The 19786-nt window shown below is 44.4% G+C and overlaps 1 protein-coding gene across 1 annotated transcript in view; it reads right to left on the reverse strand.

Moving 5' to 3' along the window:
- Nucleotides 1–19786, reverse strand: part of lrrfip1b (leucine rich repeat (in FLII) interacting protein 1b) — a 55154-nt gene that overhangs the window by 30430 nt on the left and 4938 nt on the right. Inside the window, exons 2-3 of the mRNA XM_056301005.1 lie at nucleotides 1376–1462; nucleotides 169–186 (exon numbers count right to left, since the gene is read on the reverse strand). Coding sequence (XP_056156980.1) covers nucleotides 169–186; nucleotides 1376–1462 — 105 coding nt within the window. The remainder of the gene's footprint in view (nucleotides 1–168; nucleotides 187–1375; nucleotides 1463–19786) is intronic.

Consider the following 19786-nt stretch of genomic DNA (forward strand, 5'->3'; position numbering starts at 1 on the left):
GACAGAGACGGAGGTAGAGAGAGAGAGAGGGGGTAGCGAGAGGTAGAGTGAGAGAGAGAGAATGAGAGAGAGAGAGCGATAACAGTGATGAGTAGTAAGTAGAATCAGTAGGTTAACTTGTAAGTGAGCGGGTGCAGAAAAGAGAGAAAAGAAGGAGAGAGTCTTTACCTTCTGGGTTTGGTAAAGCTAAACCAGGAGTGGAAGACCGTGCAGAAGGTAGAAAAGAGGAGAAGAACAAGAAAGAGAGATGAGGCGGAGGTTAGGAATGTTAGACGGGGTTAGAGGTCAGAATGAGAAATACCAGGACATCGTCAGCATACAGAGTTCATTATTAGCATTGATCACCTGTTTCTCTATGCAGCATAACAAGGCCCCGAAATACAGTCAGTAATGTCTTTACGGTCTTTGTTTGGTCTAACGTAGACAGGTGCTACTGGAAATCTGGTCATACAAAACCGCCCATAATACTACAGATCTCCAGGTTGACTCTGTGAAATTTAATGAGGGTTCAGGAGAAGAAAAAAAAAGAGTCCTTAAAATTTGTAAGGGAAAACAGTCAGGCTGTTCAAGATACACAGTTGAAAATAAGGATTATTGAATCACTTGTTAAAATTATGTGTGATTTTCAACAGATGTGTGCATCTGGTCTGGCTTAAATTGGGTGATCGTCCTTATATGACTCATAAATGAGACCAAAAACAACAACGACATGAACCTGAGTTGGTCTGCAGTCATAAATGTGTATGTGTGTGGTGTGTGTGTGTGTGTGTGTGTGTGTGTGTGTGTGTGTGTGTGTGTGTGTGTGTGTGTGTGTGTGTGAATACATATCTTCACCCGTGTGTATAAAGTCGTAGTCTTAATTTACTCACCACAAACCAAGAGGGCATCCCCAAAAAAATGTAAAGTTAACAGATCAGCTCTTGAAGCTCCGGACAGAACAACATTTTCCTGATGCAAGCACAAACACACGGTCCTCTTTACCTCTACAGCGTGATCAATGTTAAATAATGAAGGCTGGCTGGGTGTCTTGAGTAGAATTTAAAGGGGAAAAAAGACAGTCGGCCACCCACATTCCTCACTTGACTGCATCAATATCCCGAACTTTGACCCCTAAAACCCCACCTCCAGGGTGTGAGATGACCAATGGTCACCAACCAAATGCTGATAAATTTGGCCGCGACCAGTTGATGGATTTACAATTAATACCACTGTAAACATGTAAATCTATTCAATTCTGAGCAAGTCACTGTGGTCCTGTGCTGTTCAGGAAATCTAGTTTTACCGACATTAAGAGTGGAAAACGGGTGCTGTGTCTGAGATAGCGGGAGGTCACGGTGTTGGGTGGATGTAAATGTGGACCTCCTGCTCCGCTTACCTCCTTCTGCTGTCTCTCCAGCTCCTTCATACGAATCTCCCGCGCCTCTGCACGAGCTGCTCGCTTGGCCGCCAGCCTCGCCTCCGCCTGAGAGAGAGATAGAGAGAGAGAGAATGACTTAAACCTAATTACAAACACACCTCATATCTCATATGACATACGTAGGAGCCATTTTGGTTGATCTAAAAGGCTACGGTCTTGAGACATGCTGCCAAAACTGTCACTGATGCAACACATAAATTTTAGATTTCACAATCTGCAGCCATCACTAAGTAAATATCCTATGAGTACAATTCTGGCGTGCGTAACAGCATTAGCAAAACATTACATTTCATTTAAAAGACCTTGTGTAGTTGAAAAACAGTCAAAGGGCTAAAATAAGATGTGTAAAAAATAATGTTCCTTAAATTATCAGGGGTACGTATCATGAATAATGATCATAATCACATAATCTCTCCTGAGTTCCTGTCTCTCCAAACACCCTAAACAATAACTGTTAAAGGGAAATGTTGCCTATTTTCAACCCTTTTCCCAGCTATTAACTGTAGCCATGGCATCTCTACAACATAGAAACCTACAACAACATATAACAACATACAACATAGAACAACATGTAACAACATATAACAACATACAACATATTACATATAACAACATGTAACAACATAACATCTCACAAAATGTAACATGTAACAACATACAACATATAACAAGACATAACAATTCTTGTCGGTGTGGTCTGTATCGTCATAGCCCACGATAGCAAACTGTCTTTCTTCCATCATCCATTGGCATCAATGGAAGACAGAAGAACTATGAGGCAGATCGACTAACATGTTTGTTTCTGACCTCCACCATTGCGAAACTCATGCAATGCATTCTGGTACATGTAGGTAACGTAGAACAGCTCTCCTGACAGGAAAATGTTGATTTCTCAATCAGAATGAACTGCACAGAGGCCATCATAGGTTTAAAAGACTAGACGAGCAGATTATCGGCAGCAAAACTTCCCTGTAAGGGTGTTTTCTTCACTGCAGAATGAAAAGAGAACTAGCTGACTGATAATAGAGATGAGATAAACTAGAGGAACTCAACAAAGTCATGAATGATCAACAAAATTGCTTGTTTGTTAAAGCTAGCATCTTAAAGTCTTAAGTTTCAGAGCTCCATTGGAAATGAATGGGAGTCAGCAGAAACAAACAAAACCTGGCTGAAGCTGAGTTTGACTTATTGATGTAGTACTATCTGTTGTCTGCTGTTGTAAAGGTCTTCTACCAGCTTGTTCTGTCATATCTGCTTGTTAGACACAACTTCACTTCTTCAATCTCAACACTACCTGCCTCGCTTTTCATTTCATACGCCACTAAAATCAGTGCTCGCATTTAAGTCTTCAGGACAGTAACGTTAAGAAGAAAAAAAAATACTCATTCAACCATTAACTATGGATCAAATGTGGGAAGTAAGTCACTAAATATGAATAACGTCACAATTAAGAAACAGCACAGCCAGAGCAGAGCTTTGCTGCAGCACACAGATAACCGAGTTATTTCTGTTGTCCTGTGGTAAAGATGGACAGAGGTCCAGCCAGAGCAGATGAAAGATGGTTGTGATAAAGAAAAAGACAACCCATTCTTCCCAATTACCCTTTTTCATGTGGTTATCAAGGATCCTGTGATCTCATCATTGGATGCCATTGTTTTCACTCTCTCTCTCTCTCTCTCTCTCTCTCTCTCTCTCTCTCTCTCTCTCTCTCTCTCTCTCTCTCTCTCTCTCTCTCTCTCTCTCTCTCTCTCTCTCTCTCTCTCTCTCTCTCTCTCTCTCTCTCTCTCTCTCTCTCTCTCTCTCTCTCTCTCTCTCTCTCTCTCTCTCTCTCTCTCTCTCTCTCAAGCTTGTTTATACTCTCCTATCTTATCACAACACAAAATGCACATGAATTTAACCCCCATCCTCGCAAACATGAGAAACAGGTGACACATAGATGATGCAACCAAAAATAACACAAAAAAAAAAGAAAGATAAGATTTCCTAGGATCAATCCCTCCTTGTACTGACTTGAATCAAGCTAACGAATGAATCGAATTGGAAAGAGACAGACAGACAGACAGAGAGATAGAGAGATAGAGTCAGAGAGCACGAGAGAGAGAGAGAGAGAGAAAGAGAGAGGGAGAGAGAGCGTCTTAGACCGGATTTAGTTGCACCAAACTGAAATACTATGGATGTGTATACAGTAAAAGATATGTACCACACTGTAATGACATGCAATCTTTTCATTATAAAGCACGCTGTGACCCCGGACTGGAAAAACGCTATAGGAATGCAGTCATTTCATTACATTTCATTTCATTTCATTTCATGTTCTGGTCTTAGCGGTGCAGTATGTTTTTGGGTTAGCGTTAACCTCTTATTGAGTAAAGATGGGATCACATTGTATGACCTAAAGGCCGGTTATAGCCCCGATTCAGCCATCACGGTTGATTCTGAAGATGTTGAAGGGTCTGTACCGCTCACTGCAAAATAGTTGAGGTCACCACGGACAGTCTTGTTGTGAGCTTCAAGATTCAAATCTAGGTTTGAGATTCAAATCGACCAGTCAGAGCCGTCGTCTCAATTTCATCAGGTCTGGACATGCTCGTGTAGTGTGGTCGTAAAGTGTGCGTTTTCTGTTCTGTTCACAATCTGATATGATTGTGTAAGGCAGTCATGTCGTCTGTCTGGGGCTTCAGAGACCACTAGTCGGCGTTTCAGATCATTTCAGAAAGGCAGAATCAAACCTGAGATGACGCAGTTCTCTAAAATCATGGTTGAAAACATCGATATTTACTCAGTGTTATACGTGTTTTAATAACCACTGATGTGCTGCATGTTACAGGAGGGGATGGATTCTGTTTTCCGTATCCCGTCATAGCAGCTGTGTTTCTGTCCATCGGTCGGTCTCTCTGTCACTTCCTGTCCCTCGCCAGCTCTCCAGCAGCACATCCGCTCAGACAGGAAGTGACCCATCGTCGACTCGAGGATGACTTCTTCTGAGATAAAATGCAATATAATCAATAATGGCTGATAAACAAAGAATTGGGCCGGTTATCATCTCCACTTCGTGTCCACTAACAGACACATAACAGTCAACAAAGATTTAGAGACAAATCCGGCATTACATTGATTCCTGTGGCGTTTCCTTTAAAAGACCCTTGTTCGGTGACGTCAATCTGTCTCATACAGATTATATGTGAATCTATTTCAGTGGTTTTGCTGCCGGCAGTTTGGACAGTCTGTAAACAGTGTAAATAATTAATTCTCTCCATTTACAAACATTATACAGGAAATAGGGAGATTCCAGGTGGTCTGGTCAAAAATTCAACGTTATCCTTCATCTTCAATAGGATTGCATCAGGATGAAATTCAGATATCTTTGTGAGAGACAATTTTGTGGTCTAAATTAATGATAACAAGGAAGTACAACCAAAAACTCCTCTCAAAATTCAGTGTAATATTTGAGGGAGTATTAGGTCTGATATTATACTTTACATTTCCAAACAGTTTAATGTGATGAACCTCAGTTGGATGGTATTTTTGCACATATAAACAGATATTGTGATGTCCCGTGGCACATACCCGGCCTCACCTAGACCCCTGGGAGCCCAGACAGAACCGCCAGAATAGTCTGGATAAAACAACCCCATGGTGTACCCTGATATTGTTACCGTGTAAAACTTTCTGTGACAATTGTGAAAATAATATTTTCCGTATTACGCAGTACTACATTCCTGATAAGGACATTATAACATCCATGCTATCAGTGTTGGGGGGGGGGGTTCCTACATAACTTTGTCAGAAACAGGGTCCGCGGTGGTGTAGCGGTCTAAGCATCAGCTTTGTGTCGATGCAGTTGCCCACTGGGGACCGGGGTTTGCACCCCGGTCTCGTCAGATCCAACTATGGCCCGACTCGATGAAGCAGCAATAATTGGCAACGCTGTCTTCGGGACGGGGGCGGAGTCGGCTTGTGTTTGTCACATGAATGCGTCTCTGTGTGTGGGAAAAAGCAGTGGTTTGGCCTGGAGTCACCTCGTCACGAAAGTGGCGAGGTGACTCCTTCGAGACTGCCGGCCGGAGAGATGCAGTTGGCGAATGCATGCAGTGCGAGGGTGGGTGTTTGAGCTAAAATAGGGATCGATTGGCCACTAAATTGGGAGAAACAGGGAAAAATCAGAAATAAATTTAACTTTGGCAGAAACAAAGTTTTATCTTTTCACTAAGTCACAGCTGAAAATTCACTGATAATTCAATGGTGAGGAATGAAATGGTGTCCGTTTCACCTTTGTAAGCCATTCTGAATCCGGCTCTGTGAGCAGGAGGGAGAGGAGGATTCAGCTCAAACTTGGATTTGAACAACATAAATTCACTTTGGCTGCAGAATGTTTTCCTGCATCTTAATACATTTAAACCACAGGGCACTAAAACATTCCACTGAAACCAATACCATCTTTAAATCCCTTAAACAGCATTTAGACTACACAGTTACAGTGAAAAAATTTCCACTGAGCCCAAACGTAAAGAATCACTTTTAGGCAAGTTGGCCATGGGCCGGCCGGCTCTCCCTGTGGGCTCGGTGCCGTGCTGGACCACATCCGGCTGGTGGAAACATACATGCACACGTAATGCCGGCTGATGGTTAAGGGATTTAAGAAGCAGGTCGCCTGCTCAAAAATCCTGACTGGGAAAAACTGAGTGAGGACTTATTTTTTCTTAATTAATGAGAACAGTCTCCTCTTTGTTGACATCTACTGCCAAAGTGCTCATATGCAAGAAAATTAACCTCCAACAGCTGCAGTAGAGCTGCTCAGTAAACAGAGAAGGTTGTACTGGTCACCTCCCAGTGGCCAACATCAGGAGACTGGGGTTGTACTGGGCAGTTCCCGGTAGACTCTCCCCATAATTCACTGCGTGGTCCGACTTCCAGCAGCTGGTCACGGCCGATTCCCAACTGGATCCTTACTGGATGAATGTCTCTAATCAAAAAAAAAAAAAAACTGGGCTGGTGAGATTTAGGCCGGCTGTGTGAGGCTAGTCACTTCTACCATCCTAACCCATATCAACACGTTTTTGGGTCCAAAAAACGGCTTATGGGGCACCCCGGTGGCTCACCTGGTAGACGGGTACCACATAAGGCTGAGTCCTTACCGCAGCAGCCTGGGTTTGAATCTGGCCTGGACCCTTTGCTGCATGTCATCCCCTCTCTCTCCCCTGCCCTTCCTGTCTCTCACTACTATCACTATCCAATTAAGGCCGAAAATACAAAAAAAAAAGGGTTTAGTACAGCTTTAAAAAACAAACAATAAACACAAACTTCAGATCCACCACTAGTGGGCAGCAGATGCAGTGAGAGAGTCCCACTCCAAGGCCGAGTGTTGAGCCGAGGGGAATGTGGATGAGACAGCATTTGTGTACCATACGACGACACACCCAGAACAACAACAACGCCCGTCAACACTCCCTCCTGCATACCAGCTCCATCTCAACTGTCACTAGCTGTTTTTTCACAGCGGCGGCAGTCCGATACCAGACCGGTTTGTCCTTGAGCTGGAGGTGTTCCTACGGACAGGACCGGCACACGGACAGAGGAAGCCATTCAACACAACACAGGAAGGGATGTTTTTCATCGGACCCAGTGGTGGAAAAAGTATTCCATTCCTTTACAGTTAACTGAAAGTAGCAGTACAACAGTGTAAGAATACTCCATTAACAGTAAACATCCTGCATTTAAAATTTCACTTCACTAAAAGTAATGAGGTATTAGTGGTAAAAATGTGCTTTGGTATCCAAAGTAAAAGTACTCGGTCAGGAAAATGCTCCTTTTCAGAATGTTAAACTTATTTCTTAACATGTCAGCAACATTTCAGCCATCAGATTAATATAGTGGCATAAAATGTACAATATTTCTCTCTGAAATGTACTGCAGTAAAAATAGTCTAAAAAAATGGCACTACTCAAAGTACTAGTACCTCAAAACTGTACTTAAATACAGTACTTGAGTAAATGTACTACTTTATTTTCCACCTCTGATCAGATCCCACCCCTATTGTTTATCTATCCATCATCCAAGCTGCCCATCCGAATCCGGGTCGCTGGAGCTTATCCCAGCAGTCATTGGGGGCCACGTGGGGAGACACCCTGGACAGGCCGCCAGGCCATCACAGGGCCCACACACACACACACACACACACACACACACACACACACACACACACACACACACACACACACACATATTCACACCTAGGGACAATTAAGTACGGCCGATTCACCTGACCTACATGTCTTTGGACTGTGGGAGGAAACCGGAGCCCCCGGAGGAAACCCACGCGGACACAGGGGGAACATGCAAACTCCACACAGAGGACGACCCGGGACGACCCCCAAGGTTGGACTACCCCGGGGTTCGAACCCAGGACCTTCTTGCTGTGAGGCGACCACGCTGACCACTGTGCCACTGTACCGCCTGAAAAGAGATTAAATGGGAAAATGAATTTCTCATCCATTTACTGTTCTTGAGTGAATGGTCCATCCTAATATGCTGTGAGACATGAAGACAAAGCACTTTAACATGGCCCTTAATGACCTTAACGCTACACTGAGACTTTGCTTTCCCGCGCCGTGCAAACTGAATGGCAACACCTTGGGAACAAGGACGCATCGTTCCTCCTGCCTACGATTTAAGGAAGAAAATGTTTACCTATGAAAATACTGATCATTGGTCATGTGGGTTCAGCAGTGTCTGCTTTGTAAATGCAAAAGGTTGTGTGTTGAGGCTGCAATGAACACAAAAACTAGAGAGCCCGAATATACAACACTGTTCATAACAATACACAATACCAAAAATAGAAAGGTGGAAAATACAGTTTTTCCACTGCGGAACAAGAAGGGGCAATTTAACAAAGCTTCATTTCCAGCTAATTTCAAACACATGGGTCTAAAAATACCCCAGGACAGGAGCAGCGAGCTGCAGGAGTGAGACGTCAGTCCTGCCTGGCTGGTGATAGCAGAGAAACAGCTTCTTTTTTTTCACCTCCTAAACACATGGCATACCCATTAGCAATACACATTCCTGATTCTCTTTGAAGGAACGGGCCGCGCACGCCCCTTGACATAGTTTTCATGTTTTTACAAGACGGTGTGACACGGTAGTGGACTGTGACCGAGCCGCCTATCTGGAAAAACACACTGGAGAATAGCGATCATAACACACTGCGCGGCTCAAGACAGACAGCTTCTGCACAAGCCCGGCAACACTAAATAAAGATAGGTCCCCTTTTTCGGGACCGTTTGCATTCTCTACTGGCTCCTTGCACAACACTTCAAGGCAACGGTTCAACCAGTTCTCCCAGTGTCAACCACACACTGCATCCAGACTCACATGACTGCCCCAACACACACACCAAGACATAGAGACTGACTACACACAGGTCTTGTACTCTATTGTCCCTGTCTTCAAACGCCCGAAACCACAAAACACACCCCTATGGTCAAATGTAGTGTCAATAAAGAGGGTTCAGATGTTTTTTGACCCCAGGTGAGCATCAGTACGCTGATCTGAGGTCAGCCATGGTACACAAGTCCTGCCTGATTCATTAGAAACCAGCAGACGTGTCTTCCAGGTGGCCTGGCAGGTACAGAAGCCTCAGAGGCTCAAAATGTACATCTACTTTGTACTTTGATTCTCCTTTTCTCCAACTGCTGATGATGTAAGGCACACTTACTACTAAATATACTTACCGTGACATGATTACTGTGTAGCAAATGTACTAAGACTACTTCATATAGTACTACTATGTGATATCCTTATCATCCGTTATCCAAGCCGCTTATCCCAATTGGGGTCGTGGGATGCTGGAGCCTATCCCAGCAGTCGCTGGGCGGCAGGTGGGGAGACACCCTGCACAGGCTGCCGGGCCATCACAGGGCCGACACACACATTCATACCTAGGAACAATTTAGTACGGCCGATTCACCTGACCTACATGTCTTTGGACTGTGGGAGGAAACCCACGCAGACATGGGGAGAACATGCAAACTCCACTAGGAGGACGACCCCCAAGGCTGGACTACCCTGGAGTAACACTATTGTTTAATGTTATTGAGCTCCTTCTCATCCCAACCAGTATAATTTTACAACAAGAGATCAGTATCCAGCTCGAAATCAATCCAACTCATGCCCTCAAAGTCTGCCTGAAACTTGGGCGTCATGACTTATGACCAACTGACCTTTAAGGTCCACGTGGCCTCAATTGCTCAGTCGTGATACACTTACCATGTAGTAAATATACAACTGCATGTAGTACTACTATGTGATATATTTACCATGTAGCAAATATACAACTGCTACTACTACTTCATATAGTACTACTATAATATGATTACTATGTAGTAAATATACTACTGCTACTTTATATGGCTTCATACTTTGCAGCCTTCTGTGATGCCAGTTGGTGACATTTTGATTTATCTGCTAATTACTGATTCTCTAAAAGCGTCTGCTAAATAATTAAACGTGAATGTAAGAAAGCGCTGATGAGTGCTGATAAAGGTTTATCTCAGGGCTAAAAGGAAAACGTTAACCAAAACTAAAAGAGATGGAAAAACTGGGTTATGAATGTTAAAATATGTTAATTAGGCACTGCTTTTTTCAACGCAGATTTCAATGCAGCTCTGAGATTGTGCATTTTAATAATCCATGTCATAACCTCAGCAGACTTTCTGGCCTCACAGCTTTCCTAAACTAGGCGAACTGGGCCTCCATGCTCTCCTCATCCACAGAGCAACAATAACATTAGCATGGTTGGCTAGCAGACCATTAAAGTGACATGCTTAATGGGTTTTTCAAACAACATTTCAACTGCCTTGTTGCACACTTAGGACATGATTTCATCTTAAAGGCAATGAAGCCTTCGACTGGAGTCATGGTTCAGGGTCAGAATGGCGTGGTATGCCAGGATAGGGTGGGGTTCCTCTTGCTCGAAGACACTTCAACAGGGATTGGCACATTCACTGCAGCAAGGACAGAAACTGAAGACTTCCAGTTAAAGAGTGGTTCTCCCTGACTACAATAAAGTGTAAATAACTTTTTTAACCCCCCCCTTCCCCTTTGCTCCCCAATTGTATCCAGCCAATTACCCCACTCTTCCGAGCCGTCCCGGTCGCTGTTCCACCCCCTCTGCCAATCTGGGGAGGGCTGCAGACTACAACACATGCCTCCTCCAATACATGTGGAGTCACCAGCCGCTTCTTTTCACCTGACAGTGAGGAGTTTCACCAGGGGGACGTAGTGCGTGGGAGGATCACACTATTCCCCCCAGTTCCCTCTCCCCCTGAACAGGTGACCGACCAGAGGAAGCGCTAGTGCAGTGACCAGGACACATACCCACATCCGGCTTCCCACCCACAGCCACGGCCAATTGTGTTTTTAGGGATGCCTGACCAAGGCAGAGGTAACATGAGGATTTGACCTGGCGATCCCCGCGTTGGTAGGCAACGGAATAGCTCGCTATGCTACCCGGACACCCATAAATCACATTTCTGAATGTGGATTTTGTTTTCATGCGTTCCGTCTTTATCGTGGAAAGGATCGATCCTGGTCAGCTTCATTGCACAGTGATTAAGGCGTAATCACTGTGTAATGAAGTCATAGTTAAGTAAGTCATAGTTTTCCTGGCCCATCATTGGTTAAAACTTCACACCAAGATGGTTTTCTGTACCTGCTGCCATCAGCAACTTCTAACCAAAGACAACGAGGCACTCCTGCACTGAATGTATCAGAAATGGAGTGGTACTTCCCGAAAGTGGCGGTACATTTGTAATCTTGTTATTCACTAAGCCGTCGCCTTCAACCAGGATTGGGATTTGGTCGGAGAGAGGAAGCTTGGCGACTGAACTGGAGCTGGCAGGTTAAATTGATCAGGTTCCAAAGCCGTCGGTGGTGAAGATGCCATGAGGCTCAGCAGTTGTGTCCATATATATCCATCCTACAGCCATAGAACATACTATATAGTACCTATTTGTAAGTATACTACATCAAAATGTTCACTGTGTGTAATCATCTAGAATACTATGAACGCCAGGGTAGATATACGGATTTTGCTGAAAGATCTAACATTGAACTGACTGGTTGTGTGAGGATAATATAATAGATTTACGCCACAAACGAAACATGTTTTGATGGAATAGTAAGTGCTACACATTATGCAGTAATGTTAGTATGCAGTATATACTATTAGTATGTAGTACATAGAGTACTGTCAGAGTACTCTCATGGCATAGTTTGCTACCTAGAGATGATGAACATGCTGCGTTGGTGCTTGGGAGTGACTCGAAAAGACCAGAAAAGAAATGAAGAAGTGAGAGCTACGTTCAAGATCAGAGGAATGGAAGAGAAGTTGAGAGAGACAAGATTGAGATGGTTTGGACATGTCCAGAGAGGAGGTATAGACTATATAGGAAAGAAGGTATTGGACCTGGAAATACCTGGCAAAAGAAAAAGAGGAAGACCAAGGAAAAGATGGAGAGACCAGATAGAGGAGGACATGAGGAGGGTTGGACCGCGGGAGAGGGATGCGTCAGGCAGAAAGTTATGGAGGGCAATAGTCCGCTGTGGCGGCCCCTGAGAAACAGGGAACAAGCTGAAAGAAGAAGTTTGCTACCTAGCAAGCTTATGCCCTTACTACTACTTTCAGCTGGATAAGAATGCAAGGGAACGCTGTCTGTTGTGTTTTTTTTCTAACCTTTTTGCAGTCTATGAGAAGACGTAAAAAAGACAAACCAAGTCTTTCTGTTACATTATAACCAAACTTCTTACTCTCCATCCATCATCTGTCTCCATAAATAGCTAGTACACTGACTGACAAGGTGGTGTTGAGCGACTCCGGTCATGTGCAGTAAGCCTGCCCTGCAGAAAGCACTGAGCCAGATGGTATGGACCACTGACCTTCTCTGGCTGAGCATGAAGCGCACGACAGCGTCCAATGGAGTGAGTTAAAAAAAAGTTTCCGTTTTAGCCTCGATTACAGGTCTGAATGTTGGCAGGGATATTTCAGCTCTCCTGAAAGTTGGTAGGAACACATCCCTACCCAAATCTACGCCTATGGGTGTAGATGTAGAGGACAGTGATGGATGTGTCCATGTATAGAGGATATAAAGGGGTGTAGATGTAGACACTGATGGAGGTGTCCATGTATAAAGGATATAAAGAGGTGTAGATGTAGACAGTGATGGAGGGGTGCGTCGGTCTGAAGGTAACAGTGCTGTAGTAGAACATCTCGTCCCAGCTCCTCGCTTTTTACAAAATGCGTCATGAGGACCATCAGTTCTGCCATCCTAGATCCATACCATCATGTTTTCAACTCAACGAATGTAATTAAAAGGTTTACGACAAACAAGTGGTTGAGCCACTTAGACTCTGACATCAGTCCTTCCATCAAAGAGACCCCCCACCCCCACCCCCCACTTCCCCTTTGAGTTTATTCAAAATGTTTTGGATGGAGAGACAAGCTGAAAACACTGGGTTACAGTTTGTTCCTTGACCTCATTATATTTTATTTTGGGAAGAACTGATGACCCACTGTGGTTAATTTGTCCCAGGCCCCAAATTGGCCCCCTGGCTCGAAGAGCCTCCGCCCGGAGAGAGTCAGTGCTGCTGTTTACATGCAGTGAGTTACAAGCCCTTTGTGCTGAACTCTCCCTTCAAGGCGTTTCAGTAAATGCCTGATGGGAATCCTAAAGCAACAACACCACATGCTCCAAGAGTCTCCTGTTTACCACATCGTGTTTGCCTGCGAGCAGGTTCGAGGAAAGATCTGGGCCCAAATCTGCCCACTAAAGAAAGGGTACACATCAGAAACGCCTGCTGGAGGGATGGAGGGGTAAAAAATAATGAGTGTGTGTGTTTTGGAAATTGAAGTGAAGAAAGTCAAGCCACTGGCCCACTTGTACCGCAGGAGATTTAAGTTTATTTGTCCAGTGACAGAAATAAATAAGAACTATATATCGATAAACTGGAAAGCGGAGAAAATGTGTGGGCTAGCAGAAAGCGTTCAGTATGTAATGTACATACTTAACCTCTAACATACTAACATAATACCACAGTGTATCCTGGTACACATGGTACACAGACAACAGGACCTCTAACAGACTAACATAGTACCACAGTACATACTGGTACACATGGTACACAGACAGACAACAGTACCTCTAACAGACTAACATAGTACCACAGTACAAACTGGTACACATGGTACACAGACAACAGTACCTCTAACAGACTAACATAGTACCACAGTACAAACTGATACACATGGAACACAGACAACAGTACCTCTAACAGACTAACATAGTACCACAGTACATACTGGTACACATTATTTCTGTGCATGTTGGCGTACTGAGGCCAAACATGTGTGGGTAGTGTTTAGTGATTGATGCCATGTTCCTTTTAATTAAGGGAGAGGAGAAAAACACTGTCAGTTGTGTGCTTGTAGCCGAAATGGTGTAAAAAGTAGAAAATTCTGTACTGGAATGAACTCCCCACTGATGTCAGCTGCCCATCTTTCGGCACAGGTTGAAAACTCACCTCTTTAAGAACTACTACCCTGTTACTTGCTCTTAGCACTTATTGTATTCACTCATTTAAAAAATGAAATAAAAATCTCTTTCTTGCACTTTTACTTTAGCACTGGTTTTGCTCTTAGATACTTGTTTAGATGCACTTATTGTAAGTCGCTTTGGATAAAAGCGTTGGCTAAATGACTGTAATGTAATGTAATGTAATGTACTGCTATAGATTTGCCACACCGTTCATACAACAGTTAAGAAAAAAACGGATCTCGAATGTTTTGTTTTCACCCTCAACTATCCTGAGGGTTTATGATTATATGAGGGGTCCTGTGAGTGGAGGGTTGCCTGTCACATTGCCAGATATGCTGCTGAAATGTAAAGGTAAACAGGCAGCGCCCTTCCCTTCCTGAACAAGGAGATCCAATGTGTGACTCCCCCGCTATGGCTCCTTCAGGCGGGGCTAACAGGAGTTAAGAGAGGAGTCAACACAGGAGTTAACTAGGAGTGACAAGGAGAAGATAATGTGGTGTTAACGAGGAGTAAACAGAGGAGATAATGAGGAGTAAACAGAGGAGTTAATGAAGAGTTAACAGGTGATAATGAGGAGATAATGAGGAGTTAACAGGAGTTAATGAGTTAACGAGGAGCTTAAAAAGGAGTTAACGAGGAGTTAACAGGACTTAACAGAGTTAACGAAGAGAAAGTAGATGATAATGAGGAGTTAACAGAGGAGTGAATGAGGAGTTAACACAGGAGTAAACGAATAGTTCACAGAAGAGATAACGCAAGAGTTAACGAGGAGTTACCAGAGGAGATAACAGAGGAGTTAATGGAGGATAGTGTGCTGAGGTCAGGAGCATCAATTAACTGAACTAATTCAATATGGTCCCTCTTTCATCAACTTTCTCTTCCACGAATCCACAGAAAATCAAACGCATACATTTTTCCATTTGCAGGCTAAATCAAATTTTAAAAATTACATTAGAAAAGGATGAAATCCCAGCGGCCCCAGCGCATAGTCCCATAGTATCGCATCAGGACATTTACTCCAAACAGCCGATAACAGACCCGCTCTTACACAGCGACTGGCGGCTCTTCACCAAAGACGTCGCCGGGTTGGCTTGGCACACAGGAGGATGATGCGTTTTGGAACCATGCCGCCCGAAAGCCACCGCAGACGTGTGCAACTGCACTTCCAGCTGCGCCACAAATGTTTTTATTTCTGGTGTCACTTTTTAAATGCCGGTACTGATTCCAAGTACGACTCTTTAAATATCGACCTATACCGAGTACTGACTCGATCCATTACGTTTGCTGAACAGTACTGATTACAGTACTGACCATTAGTTTGGAGTCAGAGGGCAAAAATAATTCAGACATAATCAGGTTTTCTTTTCCAATATTGAAGAAATGCAGGCTTCTGTGTGCCAAAAATGTAGTAAATCAAGCCATTTTGCTTTTATTTATGACTCAAGCATGGCTTTTGGTATCGGATTTTCGTCTTGGGGAGAATCTCTGGTACCAATCTCAATTTTAGCCTGGTTCTGGCCCAATATCTGACACCAATACCAGTTCTGGTACAGAGACATTTAGAGGAAATCCTACTGGAAAACAATGCTGGTAATTGTATGAAGAGCTTATAACTAGTCCTGGCAGCGTGTAGCGTTTTTCCAACCAACTTTATTACATCAAACGTCCATGTGACGAAAGCATTTGCATGCCTCTGATTGGCTAACCCTAACGCTAGCCTTAACCAATCAGAGGGCAGAGTTCCTGCAGTGCAGTTGGTTAAAATCTCTCGCATCCTGGCAGTATAAAAGGTTGAGTGTGTGTGTGTGTGTGTGTGTGTGTGTGTGTGTGTGTGTGTGTGAAAGAGTTCTCTGAGAAGGGGGTCCTAGGAAATCTTTCCAAATTAAGGTTCAGTTATTTGTTCGTGATAGATGGAAATTCATTCATTCATCTCATCTCATCTCATCATCAGCTGCTTCTCCGGGGTCGGTTCGCGGTGGCAGCAAGCTAAGTAGGGCACTCCAGACCTCCCTCTCCCCAGCAACGCCCTCCAGCTCCTCCTGGGGGATCTCAAGGCGTTCCTAGGCCAGATTGGACATGTAGTCCCTCCTGCGAGTTCTGGGTCTACTCCGGGGTACCCCGGAGAACTGTGAGATCGTTGTCTCTCTAGCTGAGCATGCTTGCGTGTCCAACCCACGTGTCAGTGGAGGGACCTGTCACAAGGTTCCAGCCGGGTCCAGCTGGCTGGTCTGGGCCCACCTGTGCTAACGGTCAGCGGCTCGAAACCAAGGCCACACAAACTAGACCTCGTGGACCAAATTCAGTCTCCTCTATTAGTGATATGGTGTTCTACAAGATGTTCATTGTCCCGAGTGTATTATATTTCATGATACTACAGGAGGAGTGGCTGCTGGATGGAAATGCCAGTCATATTGCTTTCTACGTTTACTTAAAGAAAAGCTGTGTAACTAATGTTACTCTGTCAAAATGAATAAATAACTGTATAAAATCATTTTACACAGCGTGATGTGACAGAAAGAGTAGCCAATTCCAGTAAACAGAATTGACAGTACCACTCCAGTACAGTTTGGATGGAGCCAGTTCTGGTTAAATGTCCATCCAGCCCTGAGGCTCGAGCTGGCATGGCATGTTTAACAGTGTAAATGTGGTGGTTAGGCCGCTGCAGGGCTGTGTGTGTACTGAGCCATTCAGACACAGTAAAGACTAATCCCCTCTTAAACATGGCAAATGGCCCACATTATGCATCACTTCCTCGCAGGCCGCGCCCTGCACGCTGACTTAAGAAGAGGCTTAATACAGCTGTCAAGTCCCATGTAGGGCTTGTCCTCAGCGCGCGCACAAACCAGCACGGACGAATGGGAAGTACGTGGACAGCAGTACTGTCTGTGACTGATGCACTAGCTTACTAGGACATGTTGCGGGGATGTCGCTGGGCCAGATTCCTGAGCTGGCTGGCCTAAATATGGGCGTGTGTGTGTGTGTATGTGTGTATTTGTTGGTGGTGAAAGTAAGAGGGCTTGAGAATTTTGAGATCACTGACATTGTATTTAAAATAGAAAACTGTTTTAATGCCCAGCGCAGCTGAATGTTCCTAGTGGGTGGTTTATGCTAGCATTAGCATTAGCATTAGCGTCTGTGTCTTCGTTATAACCAGAGGAGTCGTTTTTAGAAGTTCCCTATCCTTAAACACTCTGTTCAGGAAGAAAACAAAAACCTTATCAGGGAAAAAAAAACAACTTCTGGAAGAGCATCAGATGGCTCCCTCTTCCAGGACAGCTAGACATCCAATAGGAGCCACATTTTATCACACGTTTGCATCTTAATTCAAAATCTTTTTAAATGAAACCACATTACTTCTTTTTGTTGGTGCCCATTCTATCATACTGATAATTCAGTTTTTTTTTTACAAGTTTCTTGTCCCTTTCACAGCCACATCTTCTTCTGTGTTGGCGGAGCAAAGCAAAACTCCGAGACCATGAAGAAGAATATTTTCATCACACTTCAATAAAAAAACAAATTCTATGAATTTATTTTTCCTCTATCGTTTGTTTCTCGTGCCAGGGGAAACCTTGGAGAGATTACGACACCCACAAATAATAAAACTAAACTGTTTAAACGTTTTAGGGTGCGGGGGAAAACTTGCTCAATCAGTAATAACTCTCACAACAAAGGAATTGTACATTATCTGGTTACACACAAAGCCATAAGAACAAACAGCCGAGAATAAAGCAGGTTCGGTTCATAATGTAAAACATTAGAATATAATCACCCATAATCCCTCACTGTAATCCAGAGGAAGGCTGATTCTGGAGCCTGGTGTTGTGAGCAGGATGTGGATACTGTTGATGCTGCAGAGGCTTAAAAGATGCAGGTCACTGGGATACACACACAAACACGGCACACGCAGCAGACAGAGAGAGTACACACATGCACACAGACACAAACACACACAAGAGATCAAGAAACACACACACACACACACACACACACACACAAGCAGGCAGTAAAGACAGACTGACAGACATAAACACATCTGACAAGACAGACACACATGCGAACACAAGCAAAAAGAGATGCACAAACAGACTGATAAAAATTCCTGCATGCACACAGTTGCGTGCGCGCACACACATACACACACATACACACACACACACACACACACACACACACACACACACACACACACACACACACACTGGGGTGCATCAAAGGGCACAGCTGTCAGCTCGCCCAGTAGGTCAGTTCCTACCAGTGAGGGTACAAAGCCAAGCGAGACCCATTTCTGAGCTGCCAACATCCTCTCATCCCCCAAACACCCACCCCACCCACCCAATAACACACACACACACACACACAGCGATATCCACCGTATCCAACGGCACCACGAGTGTGCTAACTGCATCCATTAATCCGCCCACCCCCCCCATGGCCCGTGTGAACCGGCACCGAGTTCAACGCTTACACTCTCCACAGCCAAGTGCCCCATTCTGTCCTGGTCCCTCCATTCATGTCGGTGTGTACAACACATCCTGTCATGGCAGCGACCTCCTTATGAAAGGGGCTCGCTTGGTAACTGCTTCTGTATCGCTGCAAGGACCACTTCCCGTGATGAGAGGCGTGCATGGGTAGCACAGCCAAACACACACAAGTGTCGTCGCGGGTAACGCCAGCTGCATGGCTTTGAGCGAGGAGTAAAATACTGTGTAAAATACAATGTAAAATACTGTGCAAATTACTATGTGGGATGGCACAGGGAGTGCTCCAAACCACTTCTGCATTCCCAGTGGGAACAGTCATGCTACAGTGCAACATGCTGGCATTCGAGAAAACTGAGGTTCTTCAACGGGGTCTGTCGCATGTGTCGTGATGTGATGTGACGTTATGTTGTCACGTCACATCATGTCATGCTATGCTACACTAAGCTATGTTGGGTCCCTAAAAATCAGAATCACTCACTGGGCCAGGCAACCAGACCTTTCCTGAGCTTTGCTGAGAATTTCTAGCCCGCCACCTTACACTCATAAGTTAGCTTGTTTGAAACCTTTGGACCAGTGGTTCTCAAAGCGAGGCATGGGGACCTCCAGGGATGCCTGAGGGCGTTTCAGGGGGAAGCTGTCATGGCCGCTCCCGGCTCCGGCCACTCCAGCCCAGTTTCCTGTGTCTCCTGTCCAGCCCTGCTCTGACACCAACCCAGTCCGGAATCCTGTCTAAGTTTCCTCCATTACTCGTTTGCCCCGAAGCTGCTGTAATTTTTCACTTATGTGTATTTAAGTTTGGTTGTTGTCAGAGCGTACCGTCCTGTGTCCCCGTGTGATCCCGATACCCTCGTGTTTCCTACCAGTAAACCTCCTGTGTCACCTGTCACCGCGTCTGCATTTGGGTCCTCATTTCCTGCCCCCCCCCCACCGTGACGGTAGCCAGCAGATTATTCCAAATGATCTTTATTTGTGACGGTAAGATGCACACAAACTGCTGCTTTAAAACGAGTAGTTTGCCTTGTGTTTTCTTAGGCCACAGCAACAAAAACAGTGAGACACATTTCTACTGATGTTCCTCATCTTCACATCTGGTCCGGGCAACAGTTCAACATTATTCTTCTTCCTTTGGTGTTGTATCTGGATGAAATTAAGATATTGCCACGTTGTGAAAGTTTCGCTGCCTAAACTACAGTAATAATAATGAATCTACCACCTAAAATTGTGATGAACCTCAGCTGGATTCTGAAATATGGCATATTTGCATGTGTAAGCAGATGTCGTGAGCTATATATATATATATC

This window comes from Lampris incognitus, chromosome 21 (genome assembly GCF_029633865.1).
Source record: "Lampris incognitus isolate fLamInc1 chromosome 21, fLamInc1.hap2, whole genome shotgun sequence".
NCBI classification, from domain to species: domain Eukaryota; kingdom Metazoa; phylum Chordata; class Actinopteri; order Lampriformes; family Lampridae; genus Lampris; species Lampris incognitus.